This window comes from Temnothorax americanus, unplaced genomic scaffold, assembly GCF_048541705.1.
Source record: "Temnothorax americanus isolate GAGA-0224 unplaced genomic scaffold, ASM4854170v1 Scaffold9, whole genome shotgun sequence".
NCBI lineage: Eukaryota > Metazoa > Arthropoda > Insecta > Hymenoptera > Formicidae > Temnothorax > Temnothorax americanus.
In genome coordinates, this window is record NW_027509812.1 from 1,325,480 (window position 1) to 1,342,605 (window position 17,126).

Sequence of the window (17,126 nt, forward strand, 5' to 3'; positions counted from 1 at the left end):
GGGGGAGAAGGGGGTTGCAGCTCGTGCAGCTTTGAGGCTTTCGTTTCGCGGCCGGTGACGCGCGCGCGGAGAGAGAGAAAGAGAGAGAGAGAGAGAGAGAGAGAGAGAGAGAGAGAGAGAGAGAGAGAAAGAGCAGGAGAGGGTGACTCGGGGAGCACGAGGGCGTCGGAGAGTGCGGTGAGGGTTGCTGGCAGGGTTGCTACGAGCGATCAATAAATGCCGCTGCCAGCATCCACCCCTGGACCCACGTCTCTCTCACGTGTCGTCGTCTCCCTCTCGCTCCCTTTCCATCTTCTTCTCTGTCCGTCCTCTATCGCCCTCTTCCTTCCCGCCCTCCCTCTCTCACACACTTTTGCACGACGCGCCTCGAAGCTCTTTCCATCGCTCGCGAGGTACAACTCGCTAGTCGATACAACGAGAGAAAAAGAGGGTTCGAGTTTACCTATGTATTTTCCCCGAGTGAAGCTGTACACAATCGCCTCGCGAGAGAGCCACCGGCGACGGTTGGCTCGCAGTCGTGGAATGACAGATACGACGGCCGAAAAACGTTTGCGCGGCGTTGTATCCGCGTTTAGGAAACGATGTCGCCGTGAGGAAGAGAGTCGCGCGATGCTCGATTGATTTTCTCGCTAAGAGGCGGCGAGAAGGAGCCCATTTTTGCGCCGACACGTGAGAAATTGAAGGGTTTGCTGCGAGAACGAGGGACAAGCTCATCATTTGTAAGACCCTTTAAACACACGTAGTCGTATCTAAATGACATATTTAAAAATTATGGATCTACCACCTTCTCACATTGAATTCTGTACCCACGATTTTGATATGTTAAAAAAAAAATAGAGATAAAGAGAGATGAAGAATGAAGAGTAAGATCTTGATCCAATCTCTCGATCTGAAAGACGTATAAATTATGCGAAGAAATGGAATATTAGATTTTGTCTATATAGGATTAAGCGGGGAACGCGGATCGAGGATGTGGGTGTTTGAGATTATTCGACGTTTCTGAAAGTGACGGCTCGCCTCGCGTGCGAGGCGAGCAACTGAATCAACTCGCTCGCCTTTTCCATGTAGCGCGTTCGAGTCGTAAATCACGAGTACTTAAGGCGTAATTAAGGCGCATTAACTTTACCAAGTGGGCGATGCGAGCATCAAGATCGAAGATCTCCTCTGTGCGCTCTAGATCGCTTCGCGAAAATTAAGATGTTTGAATTGTCTGAATTGATGATTCGTTTTGCTCGTTTTATTCGGGAAATTACGAGGCTTCGTCGTGTCGAGTGCTTTCAAAACAATGCATCGAAAAGAGTTTTCATTAATTCGTAATAACGTAGATTTGTAATATCGTAGAAGGAAGTATTATACGGCGATAAAATCGAATTAAAAGAGAGTGAATGAATGTGAAGACAAACGTTAAAATATTAAACTTAAAGTTGCCTCAATATAAGTTTGCAATTTTTACAGTGTTAATAATCAACAAAGTTTAGTAATCGGTGAAGAAATATATTTCGCGTTAAATTATCGATTTTCAATACATTGTTGTACGTGCAATACGCGCGATTGCGTTGTTACAATACATGTAACAATTGTTTCGTGAATAATAAACATCGTTACCGGACTGAAGAAATATCGTCGACGTAATGACCTCTCTCGTGAAGTTTATTAAACTCCGGGAAGAAGAATAGCGGCGGATATTAAAGCGTACGTCACGTTAAGCGTCTCGCAAATAAATCTGCCAATAAGTCATTACAAATTCTGGAAATGACCGGTCACGAAAGGTGGTGGCGAGGTACAGACCGACTTTTATGTCTTTCTCGTAGAAACGTCAAGGATGAGAAAACGGAAAAGATGCAGGCATCGACATATCCGGCCGGGGGACAGGGAAAATAGGAGAGGTATGAGATGGACGAAGTGAATAATAGAACGTGAAAGAAACAGAAGTAAAGAACATACACGGAAACAGGTGTGAATGCAGCCGTGGCAGGCTGAAAAGTCAGTCAAATGCACTAGAACCACAGTCGCATAACCCAACGAGTAAAGCAACAGTGATTAAGGTGTGGTGTTTACATAACGTACTTCTCTTGGCAAATTACTTGGAATTCAAATCAACGCTCACAGGACTAACGACGTTAGCAAACTACCGCGACCCGTTGAGAGCGCACGACAAACCTTCGGTGTGTTCGAGACACCCGTTACGTTCAACCCCTCTCGTTCGGGGCATTCGGTTCTGAAACGTAGAGGGTGATCCGACAAAACTGGCGTTTACTAAAAACGCCAAATCTAAATACGAAATTCTATACATTGACATAAAATAAAATTAAATACGCGAAATTAGAAATGTGATACGTCATGAAAATGAAGTTAAACGATAAAATCTTTATGATAAAATCATTCCTGATTATTCCGCATACCGAGAATATGTTTATCGTTAAAAAAAAAAAATCGAATTGCTGTTATATATACAATTGCCACTAAGATATATATATCACATCAAAATTATTAATTAAATAACGACTCGAGAACCGGCCCGATTGGCAATTCGACGATTGAAGTGAAGAAAAAGCTCGCTCCAATTCCACGTGCTTCACAATTCCTTAAAATTTTCCGCGTTTTGCTCTTTCTCTCTCTCTGTCGCGCGCGCGTTATCGATCCGAGTTCGCACACGGGCGAAAAGTCCTCTCTCTCTCTCTCTCTCTCTCTCCCGAGGGTCAAAAAGTTTCTTCGCCATAACCCAAGGCTTGCAATGAAAATCGTTGCCTCCGCGACGGAAACAACCAAAGTTCCTGAAGCGGTGGATGAAGGCGCATTCTCGGCATCGAGGTATGCAGGTTACAATATATACGTGTTCTTTGCTACACAGATAGACTCGATCGCAAGGCTCCAAATCGGCCTCGACTCGTGTGCCGATCTCGCTTTGAGATATATGATTCCATGCACTAAGAGATATTATTCGTTCCAGAAGTATATAACAATAACGATTACGGTCTCCGAACGAAAGCCATTCAAAGATACTTCCGAGCAAATGGTGTGAGTGAGTAATATACGCCAAAAAAGAAGATGCAGAGATTAGTATCAATATGTATATATATATATATGTATAAACGTGAGCTCTTTTCTACGTTTCACATCTCGCAAAGAAATCGCTATCTACGAGACACGATCATATATAGTGATTCAACACTGTTCCCAATGCCGATACAGGGATGGATGCGTCTTCGATGTGTTTTCGCGACTTCGATAACGACTCCGCGCGACGTGGTATGCTTTTCTTTCTATCGAGTCACCCCGTAGTGACCGAGTGCCGACAAAACTAATCCGTCCGTCTAAAATTGCTTTCACCGCGTGCCCGAGAGCTTTACTTTCTTCGAGAGTTTTTGCGAACAATTACCATCGGGAGATTCCCAGTTGTGACGATAGTTCTCGAGGGATGAAGCGACGGCTTTCCTTTAATAATCGCACACGTTAGTGGTTCTCAAACCGCGCTTTTCTCGCGTCTGAATTAATAACACGAAAAATAAAATATAATTTTGAAAAATTGTCGTTCCAAGTCTGTTTAATAAAGAGATATTTTGTCGAACTCTAATAAATAATCATAAGAATATTCGAATTATAAAATAAATGGAATGTAGAAAAATTTATTGGAATCTTAAATGCGGGATTAAATGGGATTCAATTACTAGTACTATTCATTATCTCGCGATATAATTTTTCGGAGCGTAAATGTGAAATGAGATTTCTGTCGGGTCATTTTATTCTGTCTCAGACGTGCTACTTTATTATTCTTAACATTATAATTGTAATACGGCTTTATTATTCCAGACAGTTAAGCTCCAACGATTTGTCGATGATTGCCGAAGGTAAGGATTGGCGACAACGATTCAATAAAATTTAACTTCGCGAGGGAAGGTATTTCTCGTTATGTATTATATATTTTTCGCGTCGAGCAGTAATGATAAAAACTTTAAGTATGAGAACCACGGGATTGTTTCACTTAACGGGAAACGTTAACGCGTGCGATATTACGGAGGAATAACAGAAACGTTTCGGCCGTTGATTGACGTTCGCGAAAACCTGAGAAAATACTGTAATGGCTGCTTCCGTGTAGCTACGGTGGCTTAATAATAATTTAGTTAATCGATAAAAGAGCTCCTCCCTCCCCCCCTGATAAACACGTGGGGCATTTTACGGCCACGACTATCGTTCATCGAGAACGATGAACTCTCTTTTATTTTCTCAACAACGACGACAACGACGGAGTCGTCCATCTTCTCGCCGAGTTTTCTTTATCCAAAAAAACAAAGCGCACTTCCGCTTGCGGTCCACTACTAAAACTGCTGGCGGTGCTTGCACGCTCAGAGGTAACTAATTAAGGCTACGCACTGACGACTAATTAGTGGATGCCAGGCTAAACAAATCAGTAAGAAAGGTGAACGTTGTGTGTACGATCGGGCTGTTTCTAAACAATGCTCCCTACTTTTTTAGTGGCAAATAGTGATTTATGAGAACTGTTTTAAAGAAAGATAATTTTCAAAGAGAAAGAATCGAAAGAGCTAAATATAAAATTTAATTTCAATATTCCTATAATTTCAATATTCCTATAATTTAGTTTCATTTGGAAAATAAGTTGATTTATTTATAAAATAAGAGCTTAGCCATCGTCTTCTAAAAAATATGAAATTATTTTCAATTCAAAAACATTACATTATTGAAAAAAATTATTTTTTTGCCAATACAATTTTTTTATACTAATTAAAAAAACAAACGATCTTTTTGCTCGACTTCTAAACTTTTGTTTAGAAGGTATTGATCACGTTATCTAATTATCAATTATAATATCGTGAGGAGAGGCAATTATTCAGAAACGCCCTGCATATTACGTACTTGTGTGCCTGCTGAAACAATGTCGACGACGACGACACTCGCACGATTCTTTCGTATCGTGTGCGATCACACTCGCGAGTATCTATTCGGATCTAGTTAACGAGAACGTTGTCCCGCCGAGAATTTCGCGGACAAGCACCGATGTATCGCGATTATCGAATTCACTCGCGAAGGAAAGAAATGGCGAGCGACGTGGCCGACACGATCGGCGATTAATCAAACGAAGGACGGTATACCAGAATTAATTAGTTACCACTAAGTCAAAGGCGGCATTTGTTCGAGCATGCAGCAACCTTCGCCCGTTCAAAAAATTATTTGTCATGTCTCTCGCCAACTAACACACCGTGCCACGATCCATTAACATTAATCAATGACAATTAATAAACAGTTCCAAAAAATAATAATAATAATCATAGTAAGAAGAGTAATAAGTATTACAGACTGTGCCGCCATGGCAGCCCGTACGTGAAGTAGTGACAGAGAACTAACAAAAAAAAAGGAAGAAAAGAGAAGATATCAAAAAAAATTGCATCGAAAAAAAAAAAAGTAAACGAAACAAGTGAGAGACGAACATGCTTTCTCGTGTCTGTTGTGTTGGTTCTTGCTCATTATTTCTGTCACACGCGATTATCCTCGCGGATATTCTTGTTAGCTTGTGCAATGTACATCATGATTTAAAAGATTATATGTGAGAATAGAGAGACGAAAGAACGCACGAGAAAGACAAAAAAAAGAAAGAAAAAAGAAAAAGAGAAGAGACGGAGACAAAAAGAGTGAGAGAAAAAAAATAAATAAATTAGAAAACACGATACTCTGAAAGTCGCTTTCACAAACTACTTCGCAGCTTTGTACTGTATACGTTATGAGTGCACATATGTTGTTAATCGTACGATACTGCCAGGACGGATTATCATACGTGTGAAATTACAATATAATAAATATGTGTCCGCGTGCATATAGCGCCAACGTTTTACTGCGAAGAACACATATGCACGCAGATACATACGGCATATCGGTATAGATATATATATATATCAATATATATATGTAATGTATATATATATATATATATATTCACAGGTGAATCTCATATGAAGGCAAGCCAAGGCCACGACATGAGACGTGCAAATTAAAAAAGGTAATAATATTAAAAAAGAAGCAAGTAAAAAATTCTCTCCCAAAACCGCTCCAACCACAACCAAGCACAACCACAGGCAAGATACGGGCCTTTATGTCAACGAGACAGTCATCAACCAGTGAATGTGGCGCATTACCGTGATTATTATATGTAATAGTAACAATTTCAAAAAAAAATATCTATATATATAATGTATGTATATATATACGTATGAGGTATACGAAAGGCGGGTTAAATCGACGATAGGGAGGGACATGTAAAAGAGAGGGGAAGGGGCATGTGGAGCCGGTTTCAGCGGACTCGATCGGGTAATTCGATTAACTGATCCTCGTTAGCGATTCTCTCCCCCCCAGCTTCCGTTCGCGCTACGGTCATAGTCGTGAACGCGAACGCAAAGGGGAGTCGTTTCGCAGTTAACCGAGGTTAACGCTAATCGACGTCGAGTGCATTTGGTGTTCGTGGAAACTAGGGCTTCGAGGAGGAGGACTCGCTGGACTCGACGGGGAGGAACGAGGCGGGGGGAGGGGGGAACTATTAAGTGGAGGAAGGACGAGTCGACGGTGTGTCCCGATTAATCGAATTGGCGGTGTGAGTGAATCAGTATAAATACGTATAGAGAGGACATACACGCAAAACAAGCGCGGCGACGATGCCGAAGGGGGACCGGGGGTGTGGATTAATCGATTAATCTTGCATTTCGGGACACGAGTTTTTTTTTTTAAGGCGGCCTGGGCGGGCAGCCGGCACGAGACTGTGAAGCGACCAAAAGTGTGTGCCAAAAGAGGATTGTTAATGATCATTATATACGACATACTCTCGCAAGTCAATCATACGGAATTATTATGTACATACGTAACGTAAGTACCTCATGCTTTTACCACTGGACAGATAGAGCCCTAAAGATTAAAAGCTACCAGGCGAGACTTTCGTATCGTATCTCGGAGATACTTTGGGAGTTGTGGGATGTCTCTCCGAGATTTCGCGACGCGCCTCTTTTCCTCCGACACCTAGCGTTTGCATCCGAAATTCGCCAAAGTTCAATCTCGCATATGCATTATGTGTAATACATTTTCCTCTTCTCCCACTAATTCCAATCATATATATATATATATATATATATATATATATATATATACATTATTTCCATCTCTTCTTTCTTTTCTAAGAAATCGGTCTATATTTTTCAGTGTACATTTTTACACACAGAGATCGCGCTAATACGTTTAATTTAATATGTGTGTGACAGATTTTTCCTTCTTCTTTCTCGTAAAGAAGTAAAAACGAAGACGCCGGGCTGAGAAAAGAAGCGCGTCCAAATAGATTCATCCATCACACCCCATCCGGGTGTCGCGCAGATTCTATTCATTTCGCAATCCTTGCACATTTCGTGCCTACATCGCCTCATCGTTGTTGTTACTTGCTACACTCGTTCGATCCCGCTCTTTTTAACTCTTTTTTTTGTTCGTTTTTGCTTTTTGTAGGAAGAAAGCCGTACCTTTCGGAAATCATCGTATTCGTGAGCCTCTTATTCGATTATCGCTCGTGTCTTCAGTCTATCTCCAAGGAGTCCTTTTCTTCGGATGGCATCGTTCTTCCATAAAAGTCCTCTTTGGCCTTTCGCATTGCGACACGAACAGTTGTTCGACTGCTCTCTTCCTGATGTCCTGCCGTCGTTCCTGGTTCTTTCGTGCCGTTGAAGTGTCACAGGACGTTTCAGTCGCAAAAGCACTCGTGATTATGTTTTACAGCGTTTTCGCAGAAATGGATTCCGTCAAAGTCGAGCCATATGTTTTCCAGAATATTTAATATATTTTTGTTATAATTGTATTTTGGGAATTTTGAAAATTTTGATAAAAAAGACTTTCAGTTTCGAGTCCTTCCACTTTCGCTTTTACGAGCGAAAAGCCCTGCGCGATTTTATGTGCTCTTTTTAACGCCCCGTGGATCGCCGTCGTGTGTTCAACCGATGTAAGCGTAATCTCAAAATAAAAAGCCTACAACATGCATCATCAAAATCGTCGTCGTCGGTACAAAGTAAGTTTTCGGGAATTATATAGGTGTTAACAAAATTCGAAGCCGATTCCTGACTTCGCAATTTCGCGAGTTAATAAAATTCACGTAACCGCGCGATTCCGAGAGCGTTGTCTTTGCAGATTCAGTGATTCGAGCTTGGAATTACGCGATTTATCTTCAAGTTCACGCATAATGGACGTCGGACGCCGCGTCGCGAAAGCAATAAAATCTTGCATGTCGAGAGAAGCGAATCCTTTTCTTTCCCGGCAGCAATATCAATTTTCCTCGCACGTCCCCGACGCGACCACGATAGCGCGACTGAGGTGAAAGAATTCTGACACGAAGGTAAAATTGGAGAAAGGAACGGACAACCGGGGCAACGGGGAAGAAGAAGACCAGGAGTGCCGGGAGAAGAACGTAGAAAAGCGGTATGAGATGGAATGAAAATTGTTAGGGGACGCGGAATGCTTCGGGAACTGCGAAGCAGAGTAGTAATATCGCCGCGAGAAATGCGAGGTTGGGATAGATGAAAAGACAGAGAGGTGAGCGGTCCAGGAGAAGAGGAAGGCCCTCGACTTCCGGATCGCTCTTCGGACGCGCGAGAACTCGCTCTTTTCCGCGTGTCTTTTTCTCCATCCCATCGCTAAACTGTCGCCCACGGTTGTGCGGTCGAGCGTAACTCGTAAGGGCGAATTTCGAGAAGAATTTTCGAGGGAAAAGGAAAACAAAGAATCTTTTTCAAGACTAACGCGCAGATTTGCTCCGCGTACGAGAGGGTAAAGCATGTGACTTAAATACTTTCGCGTGACTTGGAGAACAAATTTGCAGAGAGCATACCGAACGACGACGCGTTTCGATGAATAGACGGAGAATAGAGCGCGTCGACGAAAATATCTCGACTACTCACGGCGGAAAGTTCAACGGCGAAATACTTCCGCGAGAAGACCGAGGAGAGAAGTGTGCGAAATGAACACATCGACGGAGCGATCGCATAGTTAAACAGGAAGAGAGAACTAGAGAAGAAGGCAGATATAGTCATAATGGACGAAATTCGTTTGCTTCGTTTGCATGCCACCTTTTCGGTACTTCTTTAAAACTATTTTTAAGAATCCATTAATTTTGAAATGAGACTATTTGGCAAGCTCAAGTTAATTATTCTTCTCATATGATGTTATCACCTTATATAATTCTATGCAAAAACATTGTGCTAAAATTTCAAGGTAATCCTTTAAAAGTTTAAATGACTCGTATCTGCAAATTTCCTGTTCTTCTTCGATGAATGATACATACATGCATGAACGTGCAATCGTGAGAATCGGTTTTCGATTGACTCGTTTCGATGTACCGAAAGTAAAAATTCCTCTTTATTGACTGAGATGTGACAAATCGGTCCGCTTGTACGTCACAGATTTGTTTCGACAAGAACAAGCTCCTGTATCGATTAACGATTTGCTTCGTTACTGCTCGTTTTGCTCCAACTTTCGATAATACAGCTTGTCTTCTCACGACATTAATAAATTCTATTTTGCATAATTAAAGTAATTTTAACAAAATATTTTTAAACCATGTCGTTATGCATGTAAAATAAAGATGAAAGCACACACGTGCCTCATATTTTATTTATACCCATGCATGAGAATTTTTTGGAAATCAATATTTTAATTTTTAACTGAATTTTCAATTTTCTGCAAAAGCGAACCTTTATCAAATTTTGGAACAAAACTGAACATTATCGATACTCATCGATATACAAATATTCATGTTTATTTCACATATAAAATTTGTGCTGGTCTCGTAGAAAATAATGATTTCCTCTTTACACTTGTCACGTTTTCGTTCTCGTTTTATATGTTCCCGTTTAATTTATTCATTTTCATTGTCACTTTTTTTTTTTTCCTCGTCCAATTTCTGGATTCTAATCTTCTGTGTCTACAAATACCTCCATGCTCACTTTTCGTAGAACCCTTAATTCGTCCACACACAAACACTTATTTGACGATTAACTATGTAGTCTAATCGCTATGCAACTAACGCCGTGTGTCTTAATCTATTAAAAAGTATCTGAGTAAGCCTATACTTTCTACGTTTGAAAAGTGGGGTATTATGGCACACGATTGATCGATGGATCAGTAAAGGCGGGATAAATCACGATCGCGTCGTTTATATACGGGTTATTTTATAGCGAATTACCCCAGTTTACTCGTCTGGCAAGTAATCGATGTCACGATCTTTGGAATGTCGGTTTAACCCTGCAATAGAGTACAGTCATGCGGTTGCGTAATACTGTTCTACGTTCCCGTGGATCCTGCAAGTGCGTTTCAACGCTAAGCTCGGCAGCGAGCGATCCCTCGCCAAGTGTAAAATCACATTATATAAAAATAGACAGTGGAATGAACGCGACTGGTGCGGGTTAGTTAGAACCCACTTGCAGAACCACGTGATTCTACGTTATTTTATCTAATCGGCACTTATAAAAATGCAGTCGTATCTCTTCTGTCCTATGTGAAAACGTATATAATCTACGTACACTAATTACACGAAATATCTAAAATAAAGATCACTTAATAACAATCAATACCCTGTTTTTTTTTGGTACGGTAACCTATACTTATGTTCTACAAGCATTACTCTTTATTACTTTGATAATCGACGACAAAATCGTCGAATTTCGCGAAGATAATAAACGAAAACGATGTAAATAATGTAAAAAAATTAAAACTTTCCAGTCTCAATCGTAAATTCGTAGATATATGTATAAAAAAATTATTTATCCTTAAAACTCTATTACCCTGTATTCGTTTCGTTAAATCTAATATATAAGTTATTCCGAAATTATCGAGTAATTTACCTGTCACTTGACTTTACGAAACGCGTTTGCATATACATTTGTACCAAACTATGAGTAAAATATAGCAAATCCGTCGTATTAATATATTCGATTTAAAAAAAGCGGGAAAAAAACCAGTTTCGCGATATGTTACAGTCTGCTATTTTGGCAGACTGAAACAGTCGTACATTTAGATAATGGAAATACCATTCGAGTCGGTAAATATATAATCAAAGGTAGAAACGCGTCGATGTTAAATCCCGATTTTACAAAAGCGATATATCCATATTATTTCAATAGATTTTCCCTGTATAGAAAATTCTTTTCCGTTTGCAAAAAAAATCAGTAAAATAAAAATACCTTGAATAAATAAAATCGTATTTTCAATTTCCGTCTTTTGTGCGATAAAATTTAGCGTGTGAGAGATATAATAACGCGCGATGGTAAAAGCATCAGAAGTCCGCGAATTCGCGATCACGTTCTCACTGCGAAAAGTGCCAGAATTATGATGCGGAAACAACGCGACGCCTCGTTCCAGGTTCTTGCCCGGAATCACGACTGCCGATTCTTAAATCAATCGCCTCGCTAATCTGAAGTTCATGCGCACGTGGCATTCTATATGAGATCGAAAATCGTAGTTCGCGCGCGAACGTTTTCGTGACGATTAACTGCTTCCGCGCTCTGAACGCCATTTTATGCGGAGAGCAATGCGCATCGTAAAACAGTGCGAGAAAAATGCGATTCGATATATGAACTATTAATAACACAGCGCTTTCTAATAATCCGCGACATTACAATAAATAATCGTAACGGAATATTAGATAGCATTTTTGCCTTAATATTCGTTAATCGTAAATTGTTCTTACGTAATGTAGCACCTCATTATCGTGTTATTTTTATCTCGACTCTCTCTCTCCTTTTTTCTGTTTTATACAACGCATTTTTCTCCGCACGAGCGTAAAAGCTGTTATTTCTTGTAGCTTTCTCACCGCGTAGAAGTAGAACGGGCGATGATAAGATAGGAGAACTTCGCTTCGGCTCGACAGGGAAACAACAAAAGAAAAATTGGTTGTGTGAGAGAAACTTAGGAGGGGCTGAGCATGGTATATCTCTCCTGCTGGACGATAGAGAAAAGGCAAGTACAATAAAAAAAAGATATATATATATATATATATATATATATATATATATATATAGAGCAGGAGAGACAGTCTTTAATCCCGAACTGGCTGAACGACGAGCAATTAGTTGTAGGTAAATAAATATTCTGGACCACCCACCTTGCTTCTGCTGGGATCATCGAGAACCCTATAAAGAAAGAGACGCGAGAAATCCCGTTTTCGCGCGCTCAGCAGCAAGAATTCTGCCGAGCGCCCATTTGGGGCCAGCGTTAGACCTATGTCACACAAGATCCATCACGATCACCGGAAACGATACACGAGAGCATCACGCGTTGTTACGTGTCGCTCTCACGAGACGCGGCTCGAATGAACGGAGACGACGGGAAATTGTACGAGATTTTCTGAGCCCGTATTTTTGGAGAAAAAAAAACTATCGCCACACGAAAGCCTCCTTATGTGATGTAATTGACTGTCATCAACAATTAATTAGCATTGTTTAGAAATGTCTATTGTTACTTGTCTGAGGCTTAATTAAATAAATTCAGATTCACTGAAAGAATAATTCAATTGTATTGTATATAATCTGCGAAGAAATGATCGATTAGGATTAAATTCGCAGATCTGATTATTGTAAGATCAATGATATCCTCACGCGAAGAATCATTCCGTCGACTCTATTCATTCGACGGCGCGTCTCTACTAAAATCGCGATATAGGAACTATTCCTCCGATCGGAATGTATCGACGTGAACGAAAAAGAAAGAAAGAAAAAAAAACCAAGGGACCTTCGTCCCTTCTCTGTGTGGCTATACGTGACTATTCGTTTTTTGGCTTGGTCGTGGTGTGTGGCGGCTGTTGGAAAGACTTTTAAATAAATACGTTATCTCGAGAATGTTTCTCTCGCGCGATACTGAAGTGATACTGATGATCCGCGCGCTCGCAACAAGACGAGAAGCGCGGGAGCCCGTCATTGTCATCATTGTCGTTGCCTGACTGGTCGTTGCCTTCAGGAGAAGCCGTGACAGTTCTCACGGATCTCGAAGTAGAGATTCAGCAGTGCCGGCTCCGGCACGTCATGGAAGCACCTACCCTCGGGCCACTGTACGCACACTGTAACAGATAAAAAAAACAAACGGATCTTTATATCTGGTGTTCCTCCAATAACTAAAAAAAAAGAAAAAAAAAAGCAATCACGCGGAGAATTTTACCTCGCGGTTAATACAGCATTTTGTAATTCATTACGCAAGAACCATTACTGATAAAGCCACCGCATTTATCGCACGACCGGCAAAGATAATTAATAGAGTATTTAGCGGTGTTCGCAATTACCTGACGTAACACACGGTAACGGAACGTATATAGGGCAGATGGTTATTTGAATTAAGCCGAAAATACCCTGTCACCGTTAATAGTTTGCCAGTTTAAGAACGTGGTTATATCAATGCGCAATATATTTCACCGTAAAGAAAAATAATACAATCGATATAGTATAATTTCGCGCGCGACCTCGTTAGAATCTAAATTATTATGTAACTATCTCGTTTACTTAAAGAAGAACTGTTATTACATTCTGAATTATTGTGTGACTATCTCATTTACTTTAAAAACAGAATTGTGTGAACTTAATGATACAGCGTGTAAAGTTTGTAAAAGAAATTTGCTCGATTAATATCAATTTAAATTAATATCAAATTACGCAAGGTAATTTTGTGCGAACAACTATCCCCTAGCAGCTGTAATTAAAAAACGCTCGTTCTTATTCTCCACAAAGCTACACTAATAATCGCTGGGCGTGGTTGATTGATTGCCACTAAGTTTTTAGGGTTGCGCCACAAGCTCATTCTTCCCACGAGCGTAAATTCCTCGTGAAATTCTTTCCCCAGGGAAGAAGATTTCTCCGTAGTAAATTACCCGTATGGTTAAAATGAGAAAAAGAGCGATATCATCCACATTAATGTAAAAAAAGGGTGGAAGGGAGTTTAAATAAATTCTGAGACAGAGTAAAATCGATCAATTTTAAATTTTGCTGTTTCATTAACAAAAACACACACAGTAACATTTGTTAATGTAACAGATTAATAAATATTCTGTTACATTAACAATTGTATTTGAGCAACTATATTCGTATAGAAATAACGTATCTTTTTTTTACGCGAAATATTGATTACGTCGCACGACAGCATAAATTTACTATTGTATTACGGTACGATACATTTAAAACCAAGTCTTCGTGATAAACGATGAATACCTAATACGGATAGAAAATGGATTTTATATCTCCGAAGAGATAACCAGTCTCTTTTTGCGTAATTGGCCGCGCAAATTATGTAACAAGAAGATTGGTTCTATCGAGAATGGCCGCGAACTATCGACGGCGCACTCCTCGTCTTATAAAACTCGAGATTGCAATTTTCTTTCTCGAGACGCGGTGCGGGTGCGCTGCACGCTTCAATTTTGTTTCCGGGAGATGAATAAGGCGGGGACAAGTGAAGTTTGATGCCGAGCGCGTGATTTATGGGGCACTTTTTTTCCAAGATTATGCGCATAAAGATGCTTTAAAATCAAATCAGTTTTTACGGAACACGGAAAAATGCGCCTGCACGAATCGCAAAATTTCCACTTTCATAATGTCCTGTATAATAACGCTCGTTGATGAGAGACAAGATCACGCGAGAATTTACGAGTTTTACCGGCGTGTTCGTTCGTATTCTACGCGCATCAATTACAAGGTATTTTGATTGAAATCCATTTGCAATTAATTGGTAACTTAATGCCTTTGTACAGTAAATTGCGAAGCGGCTCGGTACCTCAGTACACAGTGTATCAGAGAAATCAATAACTATTCATTATTGTATAAATAATGATAAACAAAAAAATAAAACAGTGTATTTCCGACTCGATGCAGAGTGTGCCAAGTGTGAGGAGGTATTTGAGTTGGCTAATATAATGTAATGTAGAACATTGCATTACCACGATCGGTCCAGCGATCGGTCGCAGCAGCGCATTAATGACATGTGATCTATGTGCGCGTAATGCGTAGAGCGCGATTTCGCATACGCCCCAGCGTCCATGGCTCTGACGGACGTGAATACCAGCGGCGGGATTGATCGCGCGATTGCGTGCCACGCGGCTGTATCTCTGGCAAAGCAGTAATGAAACGGAAGGTGGCGAATTACTCGCCCTTCGCCCTTGCCCCTCTCCCGCCCCGACTACGATTCCCAACGGGGTAGGTCGGCCCGGTATCGCGTCGGGGATGACCCGCGTAAACGGGGTGCCGGATGCGGTCACTCGGATGTCCTAGCGCGAGCGTGCATATCTCGCGTCGGGATTTAACTCCGATTTTTGTTTCAGTTTCGACGAAGCACGCGCCGATGTAACGCGATAAAAGCGGAAACGAGCGATCAGGATGGCGGATCCCTGATAACGACTCGCCTTCGGAGGCACAATAACGAGGCGGGCACGTAAAACGCTTAATTGCCGAGGTTGCTGCGCACCCTAAAATCGTGAAATCCAAATTTGCGTAAATTTCAACGATTGAATTTTATTTCATAAAATAAAAGCCATTTGCCTAATGGTAAATTTCGTAACTGAACTATATATTTCACGTAGGCGTTTAGATTATAATCGTGGGAATTGTAAATATAAAACTTGCACTTTTATTTTTTATAAAAAACGCGCTGTCCTTGATTAAAATTTTGCGAAATATTTTATACATGATATTAAATCTAACTTGTATACTACACTCTTTGAAATGAAAATTCGTTTATGACGAATATCATGATAAAATATTTTAACATATTTATAATACGAGCGAACTTCTGTTCTTTAAAAAAATTCTAATTACGCTCATATGTATGTTAGACTTAGAAAATACAATGTTTCTTTAATTTTATGAGAACATGACCTGCGAGAAATTAATTGAAATTGAAATGCAAAGTTTCTGAGAAAATATTGTTGCGCAAGCGACATAATATATTCCAACCGAATGAAAAAAGAAATAGATAGAGAACACATTGTTCTTTTAAATTCAAACATAAATCTTATTATGTGTTATTTTGCCGCCAGAAATTATTTCTTCTTTGATTTCGCATATGAATGGTGCGGCAGAGTTCATCATTATACGAGAAAATACAGAGAAGATAAGTATAATAAAAACGAAAATGTAGCACGAAAGGTAAAAGCTAAAAATAGAGATAAACACATATTAAATATCTCTTGCATAATAATTTCAATACTGTGAAATGGGTTCATCGAAGTCTCACATAAATACAATTTAATTGCAGCAAATGGTGAAAGAAAGTGGACTGTATAAAATAATAAAAAAAAATTGTCAAAAAAAATTCTTTTTCTCTCGGCTATGCTGATTTTGGGAATTAAGTATATTTAGGTAGTGTTTACGCAAGGAATTCAACAATGCAGAAAATAGGTAGCTTCGTCTTGCAACAAGCACGTTCGTTTACTCACGCTCGTATGCTTACCGCACCGTCGGGTGCCTGCTCATTTATATGTACGTAGCTACTTGGGGCAAAGGTGTAATTGCATTTTGCAGAATAGCTGTTGCTGTTGCGAAGAAATCTACAACTTCGCCCTATCTCCGTACCGGTTTTCGGCAACATCGCACACATGTACGCGTATAATGCGATTTCCCTTGATATTTCGGTATATCAGGTCAGAGCCCATCTTTAGACATGACGCGAGACCCGTGAAAATAGACGCGTACCGTCGCTCTTCCGTCATACTCCTCTACAAGGCCCGATGTCTTCGTAGCCCGCCCGGATTTATTTATCGAGCACGGTCGCGGCGAACAATAGTGCTCGCTTTGCATAAAACTTATAGGATCTCGCGAACCGGCGCATCGAAAATATATCATGCAAATATTACGCAAACACGTTATGCGGTGGCGCGTGAAATTCCGCCCCCGTCCACAACCGCCCGGTTCCCCTTTTGTACGCTTTTCGTCCGTTCCGCGAATTTCTCGCGCGAAAATGCTGGCGCGCATATAAAACACGTTGTAATTCCATTAAACCCCGCTTCCGGTATTAACCGCCGGTACGGCCATAGCGGCCTGGCTCCGCGATGGGAATAAAAATACAAATTTTAATAAAATGAAGCTTTCCGCCGACCGCCGACCGAACTTTTTCGTTCCACTTCTCGC

At 40.5% G+C, this 17,126-nt stretch overlaps 1 protein-coding gene across 11 annotated transcripts in view; it reads right to left on the bottom strand.

Annotated features, from left to right (window-relative positions):
* The window catches only part of LOC143908149 (RNA binding protein fox-1 homolog 2), a 270,571-nt gene that overhangs the window by 31,844 nt on the left and 221,601 nt on the right, over positions 1 to 17,126 (bottom strand). For all 11 annotated transcript variants that reach the window (XM_077425520.1, XM_077425521.1, XM_077425524.1 and 8 more), the window contains one exon: positions 13,061 to 13,081. In XM_077425520.1, the coding sequence (XP_077281646.1) occupies positions 13,061 to 13,081 (21 nt within the window). The remainder of the gene's footprint in view (positions 1 to 13,060; positions 13,082 to 17,126) is intronic.